Source organism: Paramisgurnus dabryanus, chromosome 24 (genome assembly GCF_030506205.2).
Source record: "Paramisgurnus dabryanus chromosome 24, PD_genome_1.1, whole genome shotgun sequence".
In the NCBI taxonomy this organism is placed as follows: Eukaryota; Metazoa; Chordata; class Actinopteri; order Cypriniformes; family Cobitidae; genus Paramisgurnus; species Paramisgurnus dabryanus.
In genome coordinates, this window is record NC_133360.1 from 14,676,511 (window position 1) to 14,702,125 (window position 25,615).

A 25,615-nucleotide genomic window follows, 5' to 3' on the forward strand; every position below is an offset into this window, starting at 1 on the left:
ATTTAACATTTAAGTACATTAAACATCTACTTTTTTTACTTTTACTTAAGTAAAAAGTACTTTTGTATTTTTACTCAAGAAAAGTAAAAGTACACAATTTTGAGTAATTAGGTATTAAATCAATTTTAATATGCAATATTAAAAGAAATACACAGTATGATTCTATGCTTTAGAATGTAGTGAACATTTTTTAGTAAAGTACATTTTTCCCATTATTTACTTAAAATACTCAAGTAGTGTCCGCCTCTGGTTTTCTGATAATTGGCATGTCCGGTAATTTTTTTCTGGCCCATTTTACCTTTGAGCGACGTTTTTCAAACGGAAGGCTGCATTCTTCGGAGGTCGCATATGTAGGCTTCATACGTCATCAAGCCTGGTTTATTTTAGTTAACTGAGCATTACATTCGCAAGTCATAAGCACATTACCACAATTTACTTTTAACTAATTATAAGAGTGAAGTTTATAATTGTTAATATTCTGAAATAAGTATACAGCCTGTAAATGCGGCCTCTGAAGGATGCAGCCTTCAGTTTGAGAAATAACTCGCTCTCGCGTTAATTTGATGTCATACGATGATTTGTCTGCGTAGTCAACCACGCCTTATATTCAAGCGTGGTGATGTAATCGGCCTCTCTCGTCCTTTCCTGCGCAGCGTGAACGTTGGATAGTGGGTTCCCCGTTCAGCTAAATCCTTAAACATCTGCTAAAATGGTAAGTTGATTTAAGATTGTTTGTACTTTGTGCATTATATAAAACGCCAAAAGTAGATATTAATTGCTATTTTATGGTTTGGGTTAGTTTAAACCACATTACAGATGAGGTGCCGGTATGGCAAGTCTTGTGTGTTTATCTGTGCTTCATAAAATTTTACCAAATAATGTCTCTTTAAGTGGCGTTTGTTGATTAAATAAAGTTTAATGAAATGTCGATTCTCCTTATTTGTTACATTTTATAAACTATCTTAATAGGGAATTGTGCATTTAAATTCTTGTATTGTTAAATGCCTCCTAGCCACGACTATTAAGTTTACATACAGTCACACAGTTACTGTAAAAGTTTAACTTTGGTATAAAAAAAAAACTAATCACCTGTAACATTATATCGTTATCGTAATGATAGATGCAAGCATTTAAAAGTTACAGTCTCTCACTTCAGCCAATAAGGATTAATGATTTTTATGACGTCATTCTGCAATTCAGCCTTATCAGGTTCTATTATAAATATATAAATTATTTAAAGAGGGGGAGGAGTTATGTTTCAATGGAAAAACATGTTTGCATCAAGCTAAGCTGCATATTTCATAGACACCTTAACCACATGTAAAACCAGGCTCGAGTGTTTCTACATTAATGTTGCTTTTTAAATAAACTCTTGTTTTAATTAAAAAAAAATAAAATAGGATTTCTAAGTGGATTTTTTCTATCTCCTTAGGCAGACCAGTCTCGTGAAATCATCATTGCAAGACTGTACTCAGACAGACCATCGGCCTATGGATGAATCCCATACTTAAGATGAACAAAATTCAAGATGCTGTGCTGGGGTTAAAGTTGGACCCTTAATAGCTGTACCAGGCCTTCCATCATATCATTGAGAATTTCAACGTCATTATGGATAAGATGAGACACATGGTCAACATCATGGTGAGTTCCTCATGTCTTTGTCAAAGATATTTCATAACATATTAGCGGACATATTCCTAACCCTTATTCTTAAGTCATTAGAATAAGACTGAAGGTCCCAAAGTTACACAACACTCTTGTATAAGTCATCTGACTTTTTTTTTAGATTGACCTGTCATCTGTACCACTGGCTTTGCACAGATGGACCGTCACCCTGAAACCGTTTGCAGAGATGTTTGTGAAGAGGTGTGCTGCCAAGGTGGAGGATGGATGACGTGATGAGAAAGTGGAGTTTTGGAGAGATTGGATGATGCATTGTAAATTCTGCAACCTGTGTTTAAGGTGAGCAGAAATTTTATATTAAATATTGCACAAGTGCATCTTATGAGCATTTTAAAAAGCTTCTTGAGCCATTTAATGATGATTTAAACATTCTTCACTTTGACCTGATTGTCATGTGATGATAAACTTCAGTCTGATATAAATGGCTAGGCAAGTCTTATTATGTCATTTGTGTTTTTTGTGCGTTTTGTTTCGGTGTGATAACCTTTTTAATGTGTTTTTGCAGGTGTTTGATGCTATGAACTTTGAAGACGACACTGCTAAAGCTTCAATAGTGCATTTTAAACACTGGTGCAAAGAAGTGCAGCTCTGTTTATATTTATATCTATATAGAGGGTATGCACTGACGTCACTTTTCCACGTGACCATGCCGGAGCTCGTCCTGTTGAGTGGCAGAAGATTTAGCAAAATGGCTAGCTGTTCTAGCGTCAGTATAACTGACAATTATCAGCAAACATTAAATTGAGTTGGACTTGATAGTGACCCTAGCAACTTGTCAACCCACCAGTGGATGTTGGCATGGATGATTCATTTACTTCTCCTTTCTGTGTTTTCTTTTTTAGCAGCCTGTAAAATGATAGCTCCGAATTTTTGTTAAATCTGTTAGTACAGTCAATCGCACAACATCTTTTTACCATTTCGACGCGTTTTCCCCTTGTTGTTGCTGATTTCACACCGTACACACATTCTTTTGCCACTCAGTGGGCATAACCGCAGTCACTTTTGCCGAAGGGGGCGTCACATGCATACCCTCTACAGTTTATGTGCTGTGTACATATCTTGTATACTATGGGATGCAGCTATTCTGTACTAGTATATATCTATACTGCAATCTTTGTTAAACAAGTGGTAAGGTTTGTCAAAATGTATGAATAAACCAGTCATGATCAACAATACCCTGTCTCTGTTTTAACTAGGTAACTGGTTTAGCTGTTAATTTATAATGGTAATTAGGTTCACCATAGAAGTACCTAGTATGGATGTGCTTGTTGTTAAAGTCCTGTATGTTTGTATCACCTTGCAAGATAAACATTTCTTTAACACTGAGGCTGCAATGCATTTTAAATGTAGTTCACAATGCTTGTTTTGTTTCATACTTTCATGACCTATTATAGAGTTGGTTAAGGTGATGCAACTGAATGTAACAATGTTGAAACAAGGCCATTTATGCTGGAATAAGTATTTAATTTAGGTAAGACCCAATTTTGTATGGCTAAAGCAATGATAAATTTTTTTCAAGCTATGATAGAAAAAAAAGAGGGACTTGAAACTTTGGGGTGGGTTGTTTTTTTTACTAGGACCAAAAAGCAACCACCCACCACAGCATTTTGCATGCGCAAACATAAAAATCCAGTTCACTGGTATTTTGCATGCTGAATAGTCTCATCCACTTATATTCAAACTAGGTCTGCAGACTTTTAATGAAACACACAAACAAGACACGAACATATTTACAGCGCTTACAAAGGTAAGCATTGATACATTCATCAAGCTGTTTCCTTATCACCTCTGATCAACATATCTCAAGAAAACAATATTGTGAATTGACAATAGAAACGTGTTCAGTATTTCGCTGACGTCAATATTTTAGAGCTTCTGTATGAGCTTTTGCTCAATAAAAAGGGCAACTACGGTAAACGGCAAAAACCTCCATCAAAGGGTGCAGGCCACTCGTAATGGGTACATAACAGTCCCTTTAACAATTAATCTAAATGTAGTGTACCTTCCCAAACCTGCTCGGAGAACGGGCTCTTACGTCTGGGTCAGAAGTGCATTGGTGCAATTTGAAGGATTGGTACGCATTTAACAATCGAGGGTCAAAGGTGGGACCAAAAATAGTTTCCAACAAACTAATGCCGAAGATATGGAGCACTGTACCTGTAGCGATGACCTATAGCAGTGAAACAGGCTCGTCTTAACATCAAGGTTTCACTATGATGTGTGCTACTCGGGTAGGAATTAAATCTGTACACTAAGTACACTTTGAAACGACTGAATTCTCCATGCTCAAATAGAAACAAAAGACTTTAGAAATGAGAGATCAGTATTTGGCCCCGGTCTATGGGAGACCGGTGAATTGGCCACAAAATGCAATGTAAGAGTCTTTGGGTTTTCATATGGTCATTATGTATAGAAGATGACTTCTGGGATTTGTCCGTCTTCTACTGAAGTGCCGTTGTTGTTTCCTGCAGCGTAGCAGAATGTGAAACAGGTCTTGGTGCCGGTCGCCGGGGCTTCGTGGGTGACTTTGCGCATCCCCTTGGTTCCGTAATGAGAGTCTGGTCCCTGCAAAATCATCGACTGATCAGATTCATGTATAATTCATGAAATATGAATGATAAAACAATTCACACGTGCGTGTATATAGAGATTATTCATTGGACGTTAAACTGTTATATTAAAAGCTTACAAAAAAATTATTTCTGACATATGTGACCCTGTCTGTTTGATTACAATCTTTGACATGATCTTATTCTATATCAAAGATATCAAGGTTATATTTTCTCACAACATTCTTTACATTACGTAGGATGATTTTATGTAGAAAATCGTAAAATACAAAAATAAGGGGATATTTCACAAGACTTTTTAAAAGTGTAAAATAAATCTTTGGTGTCTCCAGAGTACGTACAAAGTATGTTTTTTTGGTGTGTCCTTTTAAATGCAAATGATCTGATCTCTGCACTAATAGCAGGGCTGTGATTGGATAGTGCAGATTAAGGGGCGGTATTATCCCCTTCTGACATCACAAAGGGAGCCAGATTTCCATGACCTATTTTTTCACAAGCTTGCAGTCTGAGAGAATGGTTTACTGGGTTGATCTTTTTCACATTTTGTAGGATGATAAAAGCACTGGAGACCTAATTATAGCACTTAAATGCATGATATGTCCCTTTTTGCTGGGTTTTCATTTAACAAAATCTTGTATAAGCCCACAAGTGCCTGATGAGATCATCTATATATTTCTTAAATCCAAAAGAAATGGACTTAATTTATTGCTCAAGCTTTTAAAAGTACACTACTATATAGCAAAGCTAATATTCATACACTAAAAGCCACAAATCTCCAAATTTGATTACATGCGGTCATGTTTTACCTTTAGCGTAGCGCAGGCGATGTAGTTGACACTGGGGAGAATTTCCACAGGCTCCTTGAACATAACTCTAAATGTACTGGCCGTTCCATCACAACTGAAGCCTGTATCGTTCTGACCCAGAACTGTGTTGCTGTCTGTATGTATGATCTACAGCAGAGAAAAACATTCACAATTATCAATCAATTTTAATAATAAAAAAAACAATCATTTATGCACCCAGACTTTTGATTTGGAAGAAAAACTGATTCTTGCTACATTTTATTTTGGCCTACGTATTTCAAAGATGTTTTGAAGAAACAAGAGGAACAGTCGTCCAGCGATCTCTGAAAGCCAATGTTGACATTTGAAATCACCTAAACAAACACACCCCTACCACAATAGAATCTGGACCTTCTTTTGATAGACCCGCCCCACACATACGCAACCCAGGCAATGATATTGGTTAGTAGACACGCCCCTTACTGCTGATTGGCTACAAGTGTGTTTTGGTAGTCGGCCCGATTCCCTTTTCCAAAATGTTTTTCAAAAATCATGCACCCCGCCTTTAAGTGTATTAATATTTTAAGAAAAAGTTTTTATTTTTTTGTGTTCATGTAAATTTTACATTTTTTATTAACTTGGCTATGAGCTTGTGTCATTTTATTAGCTTTTTATTAATGCTTTTTTAAACTAATATATTTCTAATTTTAGTTAAATGTAATTTTTATTTCAGTTTTAGTTTAGGTTTTATTTTGCTTTCATTAATTATATTAGGTTATTTCAGTAGTTTGCTAAGGCAACATTTCAGAAGTTTTTTTTAAATAAAATGTGTATTTTACTGGATTCCAATTAACAAACATAATTTAGTTTTTTTTCGACTTAAGTTTGTTTTAGTTAGCAATACGGTTACTTTTATACATTGGTCGAAGTGCATAAAAGACATATTTTGTTTTATCAGTATGTGTAATGAAACTCTGATCTTTGCACTGCGGATGTGAATGCTATGCTATAACAATTGGTCTATAAGAACACAATAGTTGACATGCTTCTAACATGTCCACACCAAAGCTTTTGAACGCAGCTGAGCTGAGCGCCAGCTTTCTTCAGCTGAGCGCTTTGGTTGCTGTGATACTCCTGCTTTGTTTATCAGTCGTTGTACGGTGTGCCGGTTGGTTGTTGTGATATTCGTCCCGCCCCTCCTTCACTGTGACTGGATGGCCGTGTGAGAACTGACATTGACGAGCTGACTTTTTCACCCAAAGTTGAATATTTTTCATCTCTTGGCACTGAGCGCGGAAAAACCACTGTCAGCGACGCTGGCTGCTGGCTTTTTTCGAAAATCACAGAGCTTCCTTTAGAAACAATTGAAAACATACACCGGCCGTGGGCGTTAAAGCTTTGGTTTGCACGCCCCCTAAGTGCTTCAAACAAAACTTTAGTTACTTTTGAATATTTTTGAAAGATTTGATGCAACTTCTTTTCCTCAAAAAACTATTATTTTATTAACTATTCTTTGTAAATACAACTTTTTTACAAAATGAACTGATAAAAAACGGTTTTGACTTTCCTCTATAAAGGGGGTATTCAACTACTCTTCTTCGAGTGCCAGATTTTAAAATTGTAAATATGATGCGGGCCAAACTTTTACCCCATTTTTACCTTTTATATTTTTTACTTTGAACTATTATATATATTATTATTATTATTATTATTATTATTATTATATATGTTGTAACGCATGTTGTTTTTGTTACTTTTTGTTATAGGTCATAAATAAAAAAAACATGCACACTTCTTGTATCCAGTAATTTGCCTTTTAATTACTGAAGACTCATATTTTCTTTTTTAAAAGTTTAAAAACAAATGCAGTTTAACATTGCTAGAACCAAATTTTAATAGTTCAACTATGAACATTGCACAAAAAATTGCAAGTGTACATAACGCATGTATAACACATGAGGTGCTCTTAAACTTCTTTTGTTTATAGCAGGGTAACTTTCATAAATTGTAATATTTCAAATATTCACAACATAAAGTCAGTCTTCCCCTAATGACTAAAATTGCACTTCCTGTTTTTTTTATATTTTAAAGATATATAGGCTAAACCGCTTTTTAATTGTACACTACATCCAGACACACGATGGTCAGAGTTTGTCCCCTAGTGGCAGTCGTAATGAAATTTCAATTGAATCTTAAATCCGTCAAGGCAAGAGCCTTTAATCTACGTATGTATTTAGTAAGGAATAATTGACGATGGGCCATTGAATTATAAGAAAATAATGCACACCCAAGGTGGTTATGCATGTTGTGTCCAAAGCTCAAACTGGATCCGATAATTACGCACCCGCAGATGTTTGGCATCCCACGCAGCCTATTTCTGATTCTCTTTCCGTTTTTTCATCCGTCATTTGTCATGTACAGTGAAAAGGTAAAAGTAACCACGCTGATTTTATATCAGACGAAGATGACCGGCGGGCCGGATATAGATGATTGGAGGGCCGCATTTGGGCCACGTGCCGCCAGTTGACTAGCCCTGCTCTACAAGCTGACTTAAATACGCAAAAAGACAAAATAAATTTCACCGGACAAAAACATTTCGATCAAATATCAAGCAGCGTAGAGTAGGGGTGGGCCGATCCAATACTTTGGATCGGATATCAGGTCGATCCGGACCTTTTTTGCTGGATCGGGTATCGGAAAAACGGGGCTGATCCAAATCCAATACTGTGCGTTACTTGTGGTTGTTACTGTCATGCTACAGAAAAGTCAAACTATTATAAAAGCACCATAAATGTTATTATACACTATATTCAAAATCTTCCTAATATATTCAACAGCCTTATGCGAAAAACAAATGCATATATGAAGATATTTAAGGTAACAAAAACTGAATGGTTTGGTGCTCGCCGAGTTAATACACTGGATAGGGATGGGAATCGAGAACCGGTTCTACTTAAGAACCGGTTCCCAGTGAATCGATTCCTTTGAACCGTAAGCATGCCTGCTTAACGATTCCGCTTATCGGTTCCGCTCGTTGCAAATGACGTCACACACACGCTGTGTTGTTTTGGTTTAGAACGCAGCAAACATTGCATCGAGGCAGAACGATCCAAAGTTTGGTTATATTTTGTGGTGGGCAGAGCGAGGCTTCGCGAAACACTGAAACAGTTGAATCAGTAACTTATATTTCACGCGAACATAAGACAATACGGTCGCGTTGCAGGACTGTCGCGTGTTTGATACACTATACACAACAACACCAGTGAGTCAAGCACCAGCAGAGCTAACGGGACGCCATCTGTTATTAATGCAGAAGGTAATGTGTTAATGTTAATGTGAGCGCCATTTCATTATGTAAACTTTTACTATACGGATAATATCCGGTGTCATTGTCCATCAAATTGCTGACGGCCAGAGTCTGGCTGGCTCTCACACTGGCTCAGAGGCTGCAGAAAGTATCTCTCGTGGACCTCTAGCTACTCCGTTTACAGAGGCAGGGAGGAATAAAATGACCGAGGCGATGATAAACACATTTCACAGAGCAGTAGAGGCGGACACTACTTAAGTATTTCTACTTAAAAGTACATTTTCAAGTATTTGTATTTAATCAGTGTTTTTGTATTTTTTTGAAAACATACATTCCAAATATTATCATAATTGTAACTCCACTACATTTCATAATTTCAAGTTTTTGGTTTATATTTAATATTTAAGTACATTAAAAATCTAGTAATGTTTTTTACTTTTACTTAAGTAAAAAGTACTTTTACTCAAGAAAAGTAAAAGTACACAATTTTTATGTAATTATGTATTAAATTAATTTTAATATGCAATATAAATACACAGTATGATTCTGTGCTTTAGAATGTAGTGAACATTTGTTAGTAAAGTAATTTTTTTCCAAGACAACACTCTGATAAAGCACAGATGCTTGGAAAATGAAACTAAAATACTCAAGTAGTGTCCCCCTCTGCCGAGCAGTGACTAAGTTTGTGGTAAAGGGTTTGCATCCGTTTGCAACAGTAGATGCCTCTGCATTTCGGTAGGTTTATTTGCTGTATTTTGTCCAGCATCATGTCTTTAAAAGAAAATAACAAATGCATGCATGACCAAAAGTTGCAGGTTTTATGTCAGTCTAGTTCTGTTTTATTAATTCCTAGTCCTATCACATTTACTGGTTGAGAAACACTGCCCTAGACTATAGGTCCCTGGACTTTACTTTAAGAAGTAGCTCACCTACTTTTAAGTTTGTTCATGAGGTTGCTACACATAATGTGTGTATACTATGTTCTGTGTCTTCTGAACAGATATTAAAGCGAGTTAATACAAACATACAAATTTGTACTTCTTCCCTCACCCAATGAGAATCGATAAGAGAATCGATAAGGAATCGGATTGATAAGCAACATCGATAATGGAATCGGAATCATTAAATTCTTATCAATTCCCATCCCTAACACTGGAGTAGCGTGAATTAAATATGTCATACATACACACACACACACACAAGCCGTATTTTAAACATCTGATTAAAAAGTCTTTCATGTTGTGACAGTTTGCGCAATTAAGTAAAATGTACTTGAACTATTTATTTGCTCAGTCGTATGTCCACTCAAAAACAATTCGTATTGGTTATAGAAAAAGTGGATCGGCTCAGCCCTAGCGTAGAGTAAACAAACATGTCGGCAGTGTGGAAGCATTTAGAAGTTTCCAATAAAGATGCATTTTTACTATTTTTGGACGAATAGTTTTGGTTGCCGAACATTCAATGCATCCCTACCTTAGGCACGAACAATTCTCACCTGAATGTTGACCTGATAGTCAGTTGGACCATGTATGGAGCCATAGAGCCCAAATCCTACCACAAATATTCGTCGGTTCACAGAAAACCTAAGATTTCAAATCAAGCATTACTTTGAGTTCACATGCATCAACAAAACATGTCTAAAGTATCTCTGCATGTTCTGTCGCGGCCACTTTCTCAAGAAAATGCTTTACAAAATGAACTCACCTGATCCGGTCGCTGGTTCCACTGTAGCCCCAACGGCTCTCAACCTGACTGAAGCGCGTGATGCTGCACTCTTTTCCCCGGAGGCAACAGCGAGGTCGGTCGATAAACTCTACGTGAGGTTTTGGATTGACGGTAAAATGTAGGAATAAACTGACCACCTCTCGATCTGTGAGTATACCAGACTGTGCTGGGCCTGTCACACACAAAGTTTAAGTTGTTTAAAAAATAATGAAGTGTAATACAACAAAACTGGACGAATGGACGGTTTCATTATAAATTAAAGAGATCAGTGAGATAAAACACAAAAGAGATTTATAGTTTATGAAAACTACCTGCTGCAAACTCTTCAATAGTCATAAGAGGGAAGCGAATAAGTGTAAGTGCTTTTCCCAACACCCTGCGCTTGTTTTCCGGAGTCGGCTGTAATTGCTGTCTTTGGGTCTCGGCTTCCGCCCAACGGACGGCAGCACCGAATAGACGGACTTCCCGTACGCCCAGCGTGTCTCTCTCCAGGACGGCCACAAGAGTATCTGCACAGGAGAAAACATTACATTTTCTGATTTGTATTATTTGATGATTTTTGAACACCTGATGCTTGGTCTCAGTAGGTGAGCTTTGTAAAAGCAATACCGAGGTCGACATCTGTAAAGCCCTCGGCAGCCAGCGCGTCCGCTGTGTTTTTGTCAATATTTTCTAAGCAGAGACTGGCCAGCTGGGGCTCGTCGAAAAGCCGTGCCTGAAAGCAGAAAGAAGTGTTTACTAAAATAGCCCGCGCAACAACAATCCAACTTTATGGGCTTGAGGCTAGGTTGCAAGGATTTTAAAGCGAGCTGTCAAACGTGGGGATTGAACATAGATGCGTTCTGTGCTCGATGTGTTGGTGATTTGAACCCCTGCGGTTACCTGGGTAAGCAACATGAACGCATTGTCAGCGCGTAGATTTTTCTTCAGGAACTCGACGCAGTGGGCTTCCAGAGCGGGCACTGCGTACTTTTTAGCGGTGTATAGTGTGGTCATAACGGTCTCCGGTCCAATCTGCACTTCGTCCGAGTATAGAAATCTAAATTATATAAAGACAAACAAAGCAGAATTATAAACTGATAGAGAGACAAAAAGACAAATATCTTAACTGTCAGGTAGATAGCTGAATAGTAGATATATATTTTGATATATTTATATACTATAAACTTTACCATTCTATGTTTAGGGGTTTGTTTGAGATTTGTTATTAATTCATCTCAAAACATCTAGAACATTTTAAGGTTCTTGTTGGGTACACTTATGAATAATATAATTTTGTAACTAAAGATGCACCAGTGTATAAGCTGCAGATATTTATCTGCTGATTTACAGCTACAATCTGTAACTTTCACCTCTATACTGCCCCATCTGTTAGTGTTTAATAGATGAAATTGCAGGTTACGTTACATATCTTAAGGGGTGAATAACATCTAAACGCAACTAATCATTTGCAAAATAAAAGTTTTTGTTTATATCATATGTGTGTGCACTGTGTATAATAATTATGTATATATAAATATATATAAAATACACACGGATGCAAATATATATTTAAGAAATAATTACATGTCAATTTAAATATATAAAAAATTGTACAGAAAGCTCATATTATAAATCAATATTACGAGCCTACCAGTGTGAATCGAGGGAATCAAGGTTAATACATCTATTAATATTAATATAAAACAGTAAATTAAAGTCATACAAAATGTAGTTTCTTTGTCGGACGTGCGCCGGAAAAATATTGTAAATCATATAGGCAGCATTGGGGAAAGTTACTTTTAAAAGTAATGCATTACAATATTAAGTTACTCCCAAAAAAAGTAACTAATTGCATTACTTAGTTACATTTCATGGAAAGTAATGCTTACGTTACTTTTTAGTTACTTTTGCGTTACTTTTTCTTGGCTGAGGCTTGATCTCTTTCAGGCCTTGCAGGGTTTTTATGACTGAAAAGATTTACATTCAGAAATTGCATATTTCATCAAATGTTGAGCTCTGGCCTGCCATCTCAGTTTCTGACTCAGAAACTGTTCCCACACAGGCGTGTACGCATAGAGTGCATAATGTGACTACGTTTAGTTTAATTCAGTACATAATTTTTTTATCGAATTAATAAAACTAAAAAGTAACTTGCATTACTTTTTTTGAAAAAGTAACTCAAATATTAATGTGTATATTGTGTACATTTAAGAAGTTACTTGTAATGCGTTACTCCCAACACTGCATATAAGTGATATCGGTATCAACCAAGTGTTCGTTAAAATCCTTATGGATAAAACTGAAATAAATAAATCAGTGCATCTCTTGTTCATAACCTGCCACAATACCTGCTACTGATAAAGCAAAAGCCACCTTAGTTATAAAAAAATTGCTAAACTTTTAGAGTTTTTAATCAGTGGCGGCCGGTGAGTTCTCTTCTGAGGGGCGCAAATTCAAAATATGTGTTCGGAGCGAACCATGTGCATCATGCCTCTTGTCAAAATACGTGCCTGCTGCACACACGCCGAAAGGATTTATGATAAAAGAGACACTCACGTTCACGATATACTCGCAAAACTCAATCCTAAACTCTTACACATGACATTAAAGAAGAATCTGGCAAACGTGAGCGTCTCTTTTATCATAAGCCCTTTGGAAACGTCTGCAGCAGGCTCATATTTTGACATCACGCATTCTCACATGATGCACTGAATACATATTTTGAAATGACGTGTCACAAACATGACAGGCTACATACATGTTGCGACGAGCTTCGCATCGTGCGTCCCCGAAAAAGAAGTCACCGGCTGCCACTGCTTTAATATAGATGCTTTGTTCATTAGTGCCTTTCCAGCAAGATTAGTAACTGCATGGCATTCTGGCAGGAAACACTGTTACAATAATGGCACACTTCTCTGCACGTGCCAGCTGACTTCTTGCAGCTCAATGGCAGAGGGCACATGAAGGACATTATGAGAGGGGTCAACACACAGGACAGCAGTATATAGAGCATTAAGCGGCCCATTCTTACTTGAGAAGGGCTAGAAATGCAGCCGGTTCCACGTCTGGGAGCTCAATTTCGGTGGACGTTGTGGCCATGCCACCGTTGAACATGGCATCAAACACGGCGCTTCCCACAGCGAGAGCAAATCTGCGGAAGAGCAACGGGATCCGACTTTAAATATCGGCATTTGATGCTTTAATGTGGCTTTATTTTTGCCACACAAATGCCTTTTGTGGTTTGTATTTTAATCGACCGCAACTGATACAATACAATAAAACTATTTATTTTGAATGCATTAAATTACAAAATGCATTAAGCTATTGTGATGCATATTTTACAATGAAGCTACAAAATGCATTTATTCAGAATGCATAATTAAAATTAAGCTATAAATGCATACAATACGTCTAATAATAATATTTTTATGTGTTTTGCCAAGCCAGCAGTATACACTACATCCATTAGCTTGCATTGTTGCAATACACATAAGAATAAAAAATGACTAAAAAATAATAATAAACATACCGCTATTCATCCCTACCTGTGGGCTGGGATGCGCTGCACTCCCATTCCCTTCCCAACCAAAAAATGGACGTCACTTAACACTTCGTTGTTAAACAAAAAGGCAAACCTTTCTTTCACTGTACTTTTTGTCGCTTGCCAATTGTAGACCGGCTCTCGATACACCAAAACTGAAGCCGGGCTGCTGGGAAGCGAAGAAACGGCGGCGGCGGACGCATCAGAAGCGGTGGAGGATGATGAAGAGGATGACGATGATGATGTCGCCGTCATATTTGACGCAGCGCCCGCAGTCGCACCGTGTGCCGCCGCGGCGCTCTGACCGGCAGCCTGCCGCGGAGGGTTCTGGGTGCTCGGCGCGCATCTCACCGCGGAATCGGCGCCTCCGCCGTTTTCCGGGCCCGACCTAGGGTTCGTATTCCCCGCGCTCCGGTTCATTCCGCTATTTGCACCCGCCGATCCCCCGTTACTCGCGGGGGAAGAGTGGGTGCCGTTGCTCGGTGGTGCGTTGCCCAGCGGACCCGAATTGGACAAGTTTAGACACGAGGATCGGGTATTGCTTTCACCCGCAGCCATCTTGGATGGTGAGCACTGCAGGCTTGACTGGAGTAAACATACACAACAGCGCATAACCAGAAATACTGGCCAAATGACTGACTTTCCACGAGAGAATGAGAGCCTCTTTTATTTATCTTTGCCCTCCTGAATATTTATTTTAATTATAATATGTATTTAAATGATTAAATTATGTATTTATTTATTTTATATTTATTCTCTAAAATACTTTGGAGAAGATGCAGGTGTTCGTTTAAATTGTACTTTTTGGAGGTGTTATTGATGTAGGATAATAGAGCAACATTTCAACAGGTCAAACATGACAAAAAAACAGATAAGCCACATGAGAGATGTAGTTAATATAAATAGATTTATATTCGTTCCTATTAACAACTAATCAGTCAAGTTGTTAGCGCATTTTTTATCTGTTACTTTGTGTTAATTGTGATGAATTACTTTTTTTTATTAAAAACAATATTTTTTTTAAATACAACTACTATGGATCTATGTTGTAAGTATGTATTTTCGTATTATTAATGCTCATTATTCCTAATATATAAATATTTAAGCTTTTAAACTCACTTTCAAATACACAAGATATATATTTGACATCGTGCGACGCTGCGCAGACTGACTATTTTATGGTATTAAAGTACCGCGAGAGCGAATTAAAACCAATGCTTTTTAATCGCTCTCGCGGTACTCTGATGTCATAGCGCATGAAGCCGAACATAACCGAAGCATTGTATTGTGCAAAAAGTCTATTTGCAAAGGAAGTTTGGTTCATTTTGTATTTGGTGTGTATTGCCGTAATTAAAAACCCAGCAGAAATTTAGATTTTGATAAGAATTTATGTTTATTTAGGTCAGGTATGAAATAAATTATTCGCAGAGACTGGCCTTACACATATAAAATCCTGTAAAAATTTGCATACATACCATACTAAAAAAAAAAATTGATCAAGGGAAATAGAGTTTGCATGCAAAATATGACATAATGGTGTGTGAATTACTTCATAATATCATTATAATATGTTTATTCCATAATCACTGGCTTGAATAATATTGTTGAATATAATTTAAGAAAATAAAATACTAAACGGTAAAATAACTATTGTTACTCTTGCACAGTTTTATAAAGAAACATCCTAAAAATGTAATTCACCATCATAACTTTATTTCCCGTCATGCAAATAAACCGCATGCCGTTCGCCCCGCCTACTAAATCGCACAAACCAATCAAAATCATCAGGGAACTGTCCATCAAACCAACGTTTGCACATAAGCTAGCGTTTGAGTTACGAAAACAGGCAATAATTTAGGTAAGTCGAAATGTTGTTTATAAATAGCGCGCACTATATTAAAATACAAATAGTCACCAATATATACAAATGTATACAGCTATTGCAAATAAAGACGCGATTTGTTTAATTCATTTGAGCTTAAACAGAGGCTAGTTAGCCACCTATGCTAATAATAATTGGCTATTATCCAGTATTCAACATTATAATACACGCGTGTTTTAAAATGCATCGTCTAATACATTTTATCGGATAACAAAACACGTATTAATTAACATAACCATCGATTATAGTGCCCGTGTGTCAAAATGGGGTGAGCTGCCTATATAGACAACTTTTTGTTCGCTCCCTTGATGCATAGAAATGTTTTCTACAGTTTTAAAATACTTTAAATTTAGACAAATTTTCTCTAAATACAAAATAAAATGAAATAAAAATGATTGCAAGACATTGTAATAATTTATATTAAGTAATGCATTTTCTTTATGCAAAAAGATAAATTAAAATACGAATTGAAATATGACATGGTTTTGTATTTTCAAGGGTCTTTGTTATGGGTGGTGTTAAGCAAGAGCAGAGTGATGCACCTGCATCTAAAGATTCCCAAAACATTGACTCAGGGCAGGAAGAGGTAAGATTAAAGCTCCTTTGAAATCAATAACCTCATCTATCATATGTCACAAAATACACAAATATACAACAGAAATGTTTAATAGAGTGGTCAACATGTTCAATCTGATGTATATACATTTTTTTTACAGAACAGCCCATCATCCGCTCAGCCCGTTAAGAAGCGAGGCTGGCCAAAAGGTAAAAAGAGAAAGAAGGTGTTGCCTAATGGACCCAAGGCTCCGGTTACTGGATACGTGCGTTTCCTGAATGAAAGACGGGAACATATCCGTGCTCTGCACCCTGATCTCCCCTTTCCCGAAATTACTAAGAGACTCGGTGCTGAATGGAGCCGCCTAGCCACTCATGACAAACAGGTACTACTAATTTTGCTAATGGGATATGCATGAAATGCATTTACTTTGTTTAAAATTGATTTTATCTATAATGCTTTTATTCACTGATTATATTTTACTACTTATTGTTTTTAGCGCTACCTAGATGAAGCAGAAAGGGACAAAATGCAGTATGCACGAGACCTCAAGGAGTATCAGAAGAGTGAGGCGTATCAGATCACGTGCGCTAAAGTTCAAGACAAGAGAATTAAAAGAGGTGCTTGTACTCTATATGTTGTTCATGTGGCGTCCTCTTTTGTTTTTAAAGGGACACTCCACTTTTTTGGAAATATGCTAATTTTCCAGCTCCCCTAGAGTTAAACATTTGATTTTCACCATTTTGGAATCCATTCAGCCGATCTTTGGGTCTGGAGGTACCACTTTTAGCATAGCTTAGCATAATCCATTGAATCTGATTAGACCATTAGCATCGCGCTAAAAAATAACCAAAGAGTTTAGATATTTTTCTTATTTAAAACTTGACTCTTCTGTAGTTACAACGTGTACTAAGACCAACGGAAAATTTAAAGGCTAGGAACTATACTCTTATTCTGGCGTAATAATCAAGGACTTTGCTGATGTAACATGGCTGCAGCAGGCGTTGTGATATTACGCACTGCCCGAAAATAGTCCCCTTGGTTCCTTTCGATAGTAGGGGACTATTTTCGGGCACTGCGTAAAATATAGTAACTCTTTGGTTATTTTTTTGTGCAATGTTAATGGTCTAATCTGATTCAATGGATTATGCTAAGCTATGCTAAAAATGATACCGCCAGACCCAGAGATCGGCTGAATAGATTCCAAAACGGTAAAAATCAAGTGTTTAACTCTAGGGGAGCTAGAAAATTGGCATATTTTTAGAAAAAGTGGAGTGTCCCTTTAATAACTTAATGAGTGCATGTAAAACCTATTGCCTGTATGTTTTCTATCTGTTATTATGTTTTAAGGAAAGCATGTGTTTATAAAGTGTTTTGTGCATTATGTACTGTTTTGAATTGTAAGTGCAATTGTTTTCTAAAACTTTTTTTTAACAGAGGAGGTGACGTCTGTCATAATCAATGCTAGCAGTTCTGGATCAGCAGGTTTTAAGGTAAGTACCAAAGGTCGAGCTATAGATACTGTAGATCTTGTTCTTTATTTGTAAGTCACTTTGGATAAAACCATCTGCTAAATGTAAATACCAACCTTTAGTATTGTAATGCATTATTTTCATAACTTTCTTTCAGAGCTCAGACCTCTCCACCAGATTTGATGTCCCTATTTTCACAGAAGAATTTCTAGACCAAAACAAAGGTAAGTTAGGCATGTTAAAGTACGAGCAATATGTATGAGTGTCAAAAGCTGTTTTCTTATCAAATAACCAAAATCCTCAGCTCGAGAAGCAGAACTACGACGACTGCGTAAAGCTAACGTGGAGTTCGAGGAGCAGAACGCGGTGCTGCAAAAGCACATTGCCGACATGTTCAGCGCTAAAGAGCGACTGGAAGCAGAACTTGGCCAGGATGAACTCCGCACACAAGCTCTACAGCGCCATCTACAGACAATAAAACACTCACTGGTCAGCAGCCTGGCCACTGTGCCCTTACCAGGTCAGTGTCATACAGTTGTCTCATATACTAGTGGCTTTTATTTAAATAATATTAGTAGCTTGACAGATTGATTGTTTTCTTTTTAAGGCACGGGTGAGACACCTTCTGTTGGATCTCTAGACTCGTACCTGGGTCGCTTGAGTAATGTTTTAGAGACTAGACCCCACGAGCATCGTGGTCTAGTTGTGAAGCTACAAGAGCTCCTCGCTCACCTTGACAGGTAAGATATAGCCCCAGTTCGATATTGGGTAAAAGTCAGGAAGGACTATGGGACATTTTATTTGATGTCCCAAATGACAGTGTTGTTGCATATCATGATAGATAAGCTAGCTTTAGTATTTTAACTAAACATTTGTGCCTTTGTGTCACTGTTTCACTCTTACATCGCATTGGTTCTTTATAGGACAGGGAAAAATTAATCTGTAAAGCAAGTGTGTGGCAATGTTTTTACCTTTTTTTTATGTCTTAATAACATATTTCATCTTTGTTATCCACCAGTGAGAAGCTTTGAACACATCTACAGTGTGCTGTGATTTATGAGTTCTCCATCCGGTTTGACCAAAGCCTTTGAAAGGCCAGGAACCATTGACAAAGGCTCAGCCAAGGTGTAATAGTGCAATACAGTTTAACTGCACATTTAAAAGTGTAGCTCATCTTTGAGCTAATTTGTTACGCGGGTGCTGGCAAATTTTAAATACATTTGCATTAATCATCTATTAGAACATTCTGTTATTGCGTTTTTTTTATATATATATACTTATAGCTGCTCAAGGGATCCTGCATGGAGTCTGTGTAGGACCATGGACATAATGGTTTAAAGGCATGCTAAACTGTTTGCTATGTAATATCCTCTTTACTAACAAGTTGTAATGAAATGTGAAAGTGTAGTATTTTATATTCAATGACCTGAACCCATGTTGCACAGTTATGTGCATTGCAAAACAATATATTTTTGTGCCATGTTTTCCACTATAAATATTGCAATTAGCAATATGTTCTATAAAATATAGATGTTGATTTTGGCTGTGTTCCCTAAAATTAAATTTTGCTGAACAAATATGGAGACATTTTAGCATTAAAATAGTTCAGGTGTTTACTTTGTTAAAGTGATGATGTACTGGAATGAATTCATGATTGATTTTTTTAAATATGGAAAATATGTTTTTCAAGCAAAAAAAGATGTTGAAGAAAATAAAATCTGGCAACAATTGGCTGTTTTTCCTTTCTTTTATTTAAAGATGTTTTGGGATCCTACAAGTATGTGGATACACACTCTACATTATTCAGTAGATATCATACTCATCCAATAGATGGTAGCATGGACCACATCACAAAAAAAGCAAACTCTATTGTATTAGAAATGAGTTGTTTATCTACGTGCACATTTTTTTAAATTCACATTTAAGAAGCTTCATCTATTCATCTAAATGGTGTAAAACTGCATAAATGTTTAACATAAATATGCATGTGTTTATTTTCTGTCTGGGGTCTGAAGCTCTAAACACACAAGATATTGCAGGATGCCTGATGCTTGTTATTGACATTTTGTTTAAAGAGTTATCCCAAAATTAGGACAGCCATAAAGTGTGAACCTGATATGTCAATGGCAAGTGTTTTAGACCTGTTCAAGACCCTTGTTGTGGGTTTTTAGGACCCTTTTTTCTATCAAAAATGATTGATGAAACGCTTTTATTAAATCACATGGATACTGTTGTATATTTAAATATTGACTATAACAAACTAGTAAATTGTGGTGTATTATAGTAATAACTATATTTTATGGTATTCTGTAGAGTAATTGTGAATTGATAAATGAAGGTAAATACGGTTGTATACTTTGGTATTTGGGTCATTCTACAGAAACGTCCACTTTTGGTATGGCAAGATGTCTTAAAATGTATTTATTTTTCTAACATTTAAACTTAGACCACATTATTAGATTACTCTTTGACTTTATAAGTACACATAAATGACAGCTTAATGATTTTTTATTTTTTGTGTGCATTTACTTCAAGACTGCATAGACCTTTTTTGTCACTGGTGTTACCTTACTTCTTCAGCAATATTAAAGGCGTTTATGAAATATTATTTTTTTATTTTTTCAGCTTTAAATGTTAATTCTTAATTGTAGCAGAATTCAATGAATTAAAATGTATCATCATGTCACATGTGAAAGATTTTATTTAATGTGAAAGAAAAAAAAACACCAGTGACACAACAAATCACCAGTCAGAAATCACTACCCATAAGGAAGGTAACACCAGTGACAATTTTCATGAAAACTGAATTTTACAACATTTCTGCTGCAAAGTATCAAACCACATGTTGTCAATCATTGTATATTCACTAAATTAAGTAGTTTAATCCATCTGTATTCTAGTTTTTTGCAATTCCCAAACAATAAAGGAGGTCATACCAGTGACTTAAACGAAAAGCTTCATATGAAATCATGAGATAAATGAGAAGATTTCTGATAACTGAAAAGAGACAGTGGAGTTATATGGGCGTCTCTGCATAGATCTCCAGGAAATTGAAAGTAGAAAGTCGAGTGATCTCATCAGTGTGATTTTGATTTAAAAATAAGAGCTTTTTTATTAAACGGTAACACCAGTGACACAACTCCAAGGGACTACTTTATTATATATTTTATATTTATTTAGCATTTTGTCTTTTAATGTAATTTACATCATATATTTCATAGTTATTGACCCATTATTGTATTTTAAATGGAAGAAAACACTGTTTTTGATCTCAAAATAAAGCATTTTCCTGTGACTGTAGGACGAGCACTTCTGTGGTGCTTGGAATCTAATTAATTAATAAAAATCAAACATTGCTAAAATGATGGCTCAACAAGGTGTAATTGTTCAAATAACATATTGTTTCATTTTAAAATATAAAAAAATGTGTAACCCTAAAGGGCGTTTCAAGTGTAATATTTCTGTAAAGGTTATAGGGACAGAAAATTGACATTTCTGTAGAATGACCTGTTTACTAAAGTAAATTGTTGTATATTGAAATGATTGCTGCACTGTTAATGTTTCCTATAGTATTTTGCATTTTTTGCTATATTTACAGTACTACTATAGTGAACTGTTAAACTAGCAAATACTGTAGTATACTGTGATATTTACTATAAATAATTAATTGGGCTACTACTGTACTGAATAGAATAGATATAGTAAATTGATAATTGATAGTAAAAAAAATATGAGACACTTCAATATTTAATATGGTAAGGTTAAAAAACTATTGTCTAGGATTTTTATAATAAAATACAAAAGAATACTAAAGTCTTTTTATGTGTGATGCCGCATAAAAACGTATCGGACGAAAAATGGAAATACATTAAAAGAATAAAAAAGAAGTCTTTTTAATGCTCAGTTTGTTCCAAAAGTTTTATGAATAACTATGAAGTCATTTATAAAATGGAATTAAAGAAAGGGAGTGTCTTCCGCGTGCTCTGCCGGTCTCACGACACCGCTCGCGTGCACAGCCAGTGCCGTGACGTCACTGTAGTAGCTGTCCTCGCGGCGGCGGTGCTGAACAAGATGGCTGCGCGTCGCGTTACCAGCAGCTGAAAACCAGCGCTAATAATCACGAAACGCCCGATTAACAGCCTTTTACACCGAGAGGGCGACATACAAACACACTCGGATTTAATTCACCGTAGACATCGAAAGAAAAAGCTGTTATATTTGTATATTTTTGGAGTAGTGTGCTGAAGGGGGGAGGTTACCCAACAGAAAAAATCTCAATACATCAATAAGAGTTTCATTTGGTGGACTAACGTACAGATAATATTCGCGTGAGTGATTATATTTGTAGGGAGAGATGTCACTGCTGTGTGTTGGAGGTAAGTGCATTTATTTCATGCATTGATGCGTTACTGACAGTCAGCTGTTGGATGTGTATGCATGTACTTGTGTTACTTATAAATCTCTAGCAATTTTAAAATTAAGAGAATACTGTTTTAATCTAAATTTTTCTGTAGCCTAATGATTTGAATGCACGACAGTCCAATGGTTGGACATTTTCTAGATAACTAAATACAATGGTTGGCTTTGTCCGTATTTTACCCAAAAAGTCTGTTGAAACAACCTAACATTTGGCTAGTGAGCGAATTAATATTAGTTAAGTTGATGTTAATTACTAGTGTAAATGTATTTACTCATGAACCGTTTGGTCGAAATGTCACGCAGATGTGAGGGGTCGAGATAGGAGTGCCGCTTCCGTGCTTGTTGCCCATTTTACTAGTCTGTATTTCCTCATGTACATGCATGTTTTGTATAAAGGATAAAGAGACTTTATAAATTTCATTCAAACCAAGATCAGTGAATTGAATCCGCCCAGTAGTTCATTCCTTAAATGGCAGTTAAATTCAGGGGTGTGTTGTGTTCTCTTCAGATGCAGCATTAGTTTGATCCTCTGCTCAGGTGGGATCTGCTTTGATGTATAATACATCTATTTATAACCACGTTTACAGTAGATTGATAAAACAGCATAGAATGAGTTCAAAACATTTGTGATTATCAATATTACATGTTTTCTTCTCGGAAATGTTATTTGTACAATACATGAGGTCTATCATATGGACCACGAAACCATTCATAAGGGGTCTTTTTTAAATTGAGATGTATACATCACATGAAAGCTGAATAAATAAGCTTTCCATTGATTTATGGTTTGTTAGGATATGACAATATTTGGTAAAAAAACGGTTTGAAAATCTGGAATCTGAGGGTGCAAAAATCTTAATATTAAGAAAATCGCCTTTAAGTTGTCCAAATGAAGTCCTTAGCAACACATTACTAATGATGAATACATTTTTGATCTTAATTTCCTAATGATTTTTGGCATAAAATAATCAATAATTTGATCCATAAAATCTATTTTTGGCTATTGCTACAAATATACCTGTTCTACTTATGACTGGTTTTGTGGTCCAGGGTCACATATACACAAAAGGATCAGATACAGGTACTATGTAAAGAAATTTCAAATAAAGACTTTTGAATGTTGATTTTTAACACTGGAGCATCCTTGGAACGATGCATTAAACAAAAGATTTTTTCTTTAAATCACCACATAATCTTACGGGCTTGAATGTCATATCAACATTACTTGCAGTGCATTTTTATGATTTCTTCCTTTTTGTATTCATCAACATTTTATGTGCATATAGGCATAAGGGTACACACTTAATAAAATACTGGGTTATTTTCAACCCAGCTGTTGGGTTAACACAGAAAATTTAATATTTGACCCAATAATGGGTTAAAACCACCCAGCATTTTGTGTTGAAACAACCTGGTTGAATAATACACTTTTTAAGTGTAAGTGCATTGCAGGATTGTTAGGTTACAACACTAATTAGTAAATTAATAAACTAGTAAATACTATAGTAAACTTTAATATTTACTATGGTAAACTGTAGTGTAGTGTAGTATTAACAATAGTGAATTGATAAACTGTAGTAAATATGGTGTATTGTAATATTATTTATCATAGTAAATTGTATTATATTAATTAGACTACTATGCTAATTAACTACACTCTAAAAAAATGGTGCTATATAGCACCAAAAGTGGTTCTTTGCTTGTAATCATAGAAGAACCGTTTTTAGTGCCATATAGCACCGTTTAAGCACCTGTGAAGCACCTGTGTAGAACCACATAGTGCCATGTAGAACCATATTTGGTGCTATAGTGGTACTATATGGCCCCCATATGGTTCTACACAGGTGCTTCACCGGTGCTATATGGCACTAAAAACGGTTCTTCTATGATAACGAGCAAAGAACCACTTTTGGTGCTAAATAGCACCGTTTGTTTTTAGAGTGTATAGTACATTTATAAATATTGTAGAAAATGCTATAGCATAAATTTATTATTTACAATGTTGAGGTTAAAAAACTATAGGATTTTACTACAGTTTACTATAATCAATACTAAAGTGTACTATGAGAAAGCGTATTTGAAAAATTATTAGTTCTGGGCAAAGATTAATCGCAATAATTGCATACAAAATAAAAGTGCATGTTTGCCAAACAAATGTGTGTGTACTGTGTGTAATTATTGTGTATTTAAACACACACACATACACATATATACATTTCAGAACATTTTTAATTATATATCCTTTTTTATTGTTAATATATATATATATATATATATATATATATATTTATATACATACATGTAAATATTTCATAAATACATACATGAATGTCTGTGTATTTATATATACATAATAATTACAAACAGCACACACTAATATATTTTGCAAAAAAAAAAACACTTTTATTTTGTATGCGATTAATCGCAATTAATCTTTGTCCAGCACTATTATTTTTATACTTTTTTTCTTTTTGTATATATTAATATTATAGGTTATTCTTTAAGATTTTTATGTATAATAAGGGTAAGTGTTACAGGATAGTTACATGGTTAGGTTTAAGGTAACTTAATAGATAAGTCTTGTAACTGTTTTATCATTTCAGATTTGCCATTTATGAAGCTGTTAATATTTTTAGCTTTTCTTAGTTCATTTTAAATGTTTCCTGTGGTAGGACAAATTAATTTTTATTAATATATTACACACTAAAAAATGCTGGGTAATTTTCAACTCGGTGTTGGGTCAAAAAGGGACAAGCCCAGCAGCTTGGTCAAAATTAACCCAGAACATTTTTATATTGGATTAAAACAACCCAGCATGGGTTAAATTACAACCCAGAAGGCTGGGCTCGTCACTTTTTGACACAATGCTGTGTTGAAAATAACCCAGCATTTTTTAGAGTGTACATTATGTGAACGCTATTGTACCTTTCTAAAAGAGCTACTTAAGTCATCATATTGCAAAATAATAAGCTTTGAAATATTGAAAACACTATCAGAATGTCTTGCGTGCTGAATTTCATTAGACCAGCAAGCCTTTCTTTGCCCCTCTGTTTTTCAGTGGGCCGTTTGCCCATGTTCGCCAGGCTTGCTTCATTTTCCAGTTGCCATTTAACACAAAACAGCATGCCAGTTAGATTGATCTGCTGCAAGAGATCTGTTGTAGGAGACATCTGAATGATACTGTAAGCTACGTTTTTTTCAGCACATCCCACATAGTCATTCTGATCCAAAAACGTGTCTGTCACTGCAATTAAACAGGCAGCAGATTCACAGCCAGTGTCCAAAAATGACAGTGGGTGAGTGGGTGTGTGTCGACTGGTGTCGTTCTCACTAACCTGAGCACATGTACAGGAAAGCTTGCCTAATTCCCACTGGATGTGTTTTGATGCTGACAGTCCTGGATTCTTACATAACTGGCTTTTTTAGTCTTCCTGTAGCTCAATTGGTAGAGCATTGCATTAAGAGCTTAAAGGTCATGGGTTTGATCCCCAGGGAACAATGTGTAGATTTAAAGCGCTATAAAAAATTCACTTTGGCAGGGGCTTTTATGTGCCTTATTGGTTTGCATCAAAAAATCTGGTTGTTTAAATAGCCTTCCGGTTTTAGTATGTTCCCTTAATATCAGTTTATAAAGTTAATGCTTAATTGCTTTTGCAAATGGTATTTGATGAAGCGGCTTTCAAAAAAATCAAT

At 35.8% G+C, this 25,615-nt stretch overlaps 3 protein-coding genes, 1 long non-coding RNA gene and 1 other non-coding gene across 8 annotated transcripts in view; 4 read left to right on the top strand and 1 right to left on the bottom strand.

Moving 5' to 3' along the window:
* The first annotated feature begins 624 nt into the window (after positions 1-624).
* On the top strand, positions 625-2,858 carry LOC135728570 (uncharacterized). The gene is made up of 4 exons (XR_010525619.2): positions 625-712; positions 1,433-1,641; positions 1,787-1,962; positions 2,189-2,858. It is a non-coding gene; the product is annotated as an uncharacterized lncRNA (long non-coding RNA).
* Positions 2,034-2,101, top strand: LOC135729693 (small nucleolar RNA SNORD37). Its single transcript, XR_010525736.1, has one exon. It is a non-coding gene; the product is annotated as a small nucleolar RNA SNORD37 (small nucleolar RNA).
* A 495-nt stretch (positions 2,859-3,353) lies between the features above and the next one.
* On the bottom strand, positions 3,354-14,220 carry btbd2a (BTB (POZ) domain containing 2a). Of its 3 annotated transcripts, none has more exons than XM_065246527.1 (9): positions 13,688-14,220; positions 13,084-13,203; positions 10,953-11,109; positions 10,680-10,785; positions 10,382-10,579; positions 10,050-10,242; positions 9,841-9,928; positions 5,060-5,206; positions 3,354-4,248 (listed from the first exon to the last, which is right to left on the bottom strand). In XM_065246527.1, exons 1-9 carry the CDS (start codon positions 14,203-14,205, stop codon positions 4,087-4,089), a joined length of 1,689 nt encoding a protein of 562 aa, XP_065102599.1. In that variant the 5' UTR covers positions 14,206-14,220; the 3' UTR covers positions 3,354-4,086. The 3 variants fall into 3 exon arrangements, with proteins under 3 accessions (XP_065102599.1, XP_065102598.1, XP_065102600.1); XM_065246526.1 differs by having other exon boundaries at positions 13,598-14,220; XM_065246528.2 differs by lacking the exon at positions 13,084-13,203 and having other exon boundaries at positions 13,688-14,151.
* On the top strand, positions 14,024-19,233 carry hmg20b (high mobility group 20B). 2 transcript variants are annotated; one of them, XM_065246537.1, is made up of 9 exons: positions 14,024-14,159; positions 15,974-16,061; positions 16,192-16,416; positions 16,531-16,651; positions 17,469-17,524; positions 17,661-17,727; positions 17,808-18,023; positions 18,111-18,243; positions 18,522-19,233. In XM_065246537.1, exons 2-9 carry the CDS (start codon positions 15,984-15,986, stop codon positions 18,532-18,534), a joined length of 909 nt encoding a protein of 302 aa, XP_065102609.1. In that variant the 5' UTR covers positions 14,024-14,159; positions 15,974-15,983; the 3' UTR covers positions 18,535-19,233. The 2 variants fall into 2 exon arrangements, with proteins under 2 accessions (XP_065102609.1, XP_065102608.1); XM_065246536.1 differs by lacking the exon at positions 14,024-14,159 and adding an exon at positions 15,353-15,451.
* A 2,330-nt stretch (positions 19,234-21,563) lies between these two features.
* Positions 21,564-25,615, top strand: part of unc13a (unc-13 homolog A (C. elegans)) — a 54,879-nt gene continuing 50,827 nt past the window's right edge. The window contains exon 1 of the mRNA XM_065246538.2: positions 21,564-21,879. Within this exon, the coding sequence (XP_065102610.1) occupies positions 21,858-21,879 (22 nt within the window). The 5' untranslated portion in view covers positions 21,564-21,857. The remainder of the gene's footprint in view (positions 21,880-25,615) is intronic.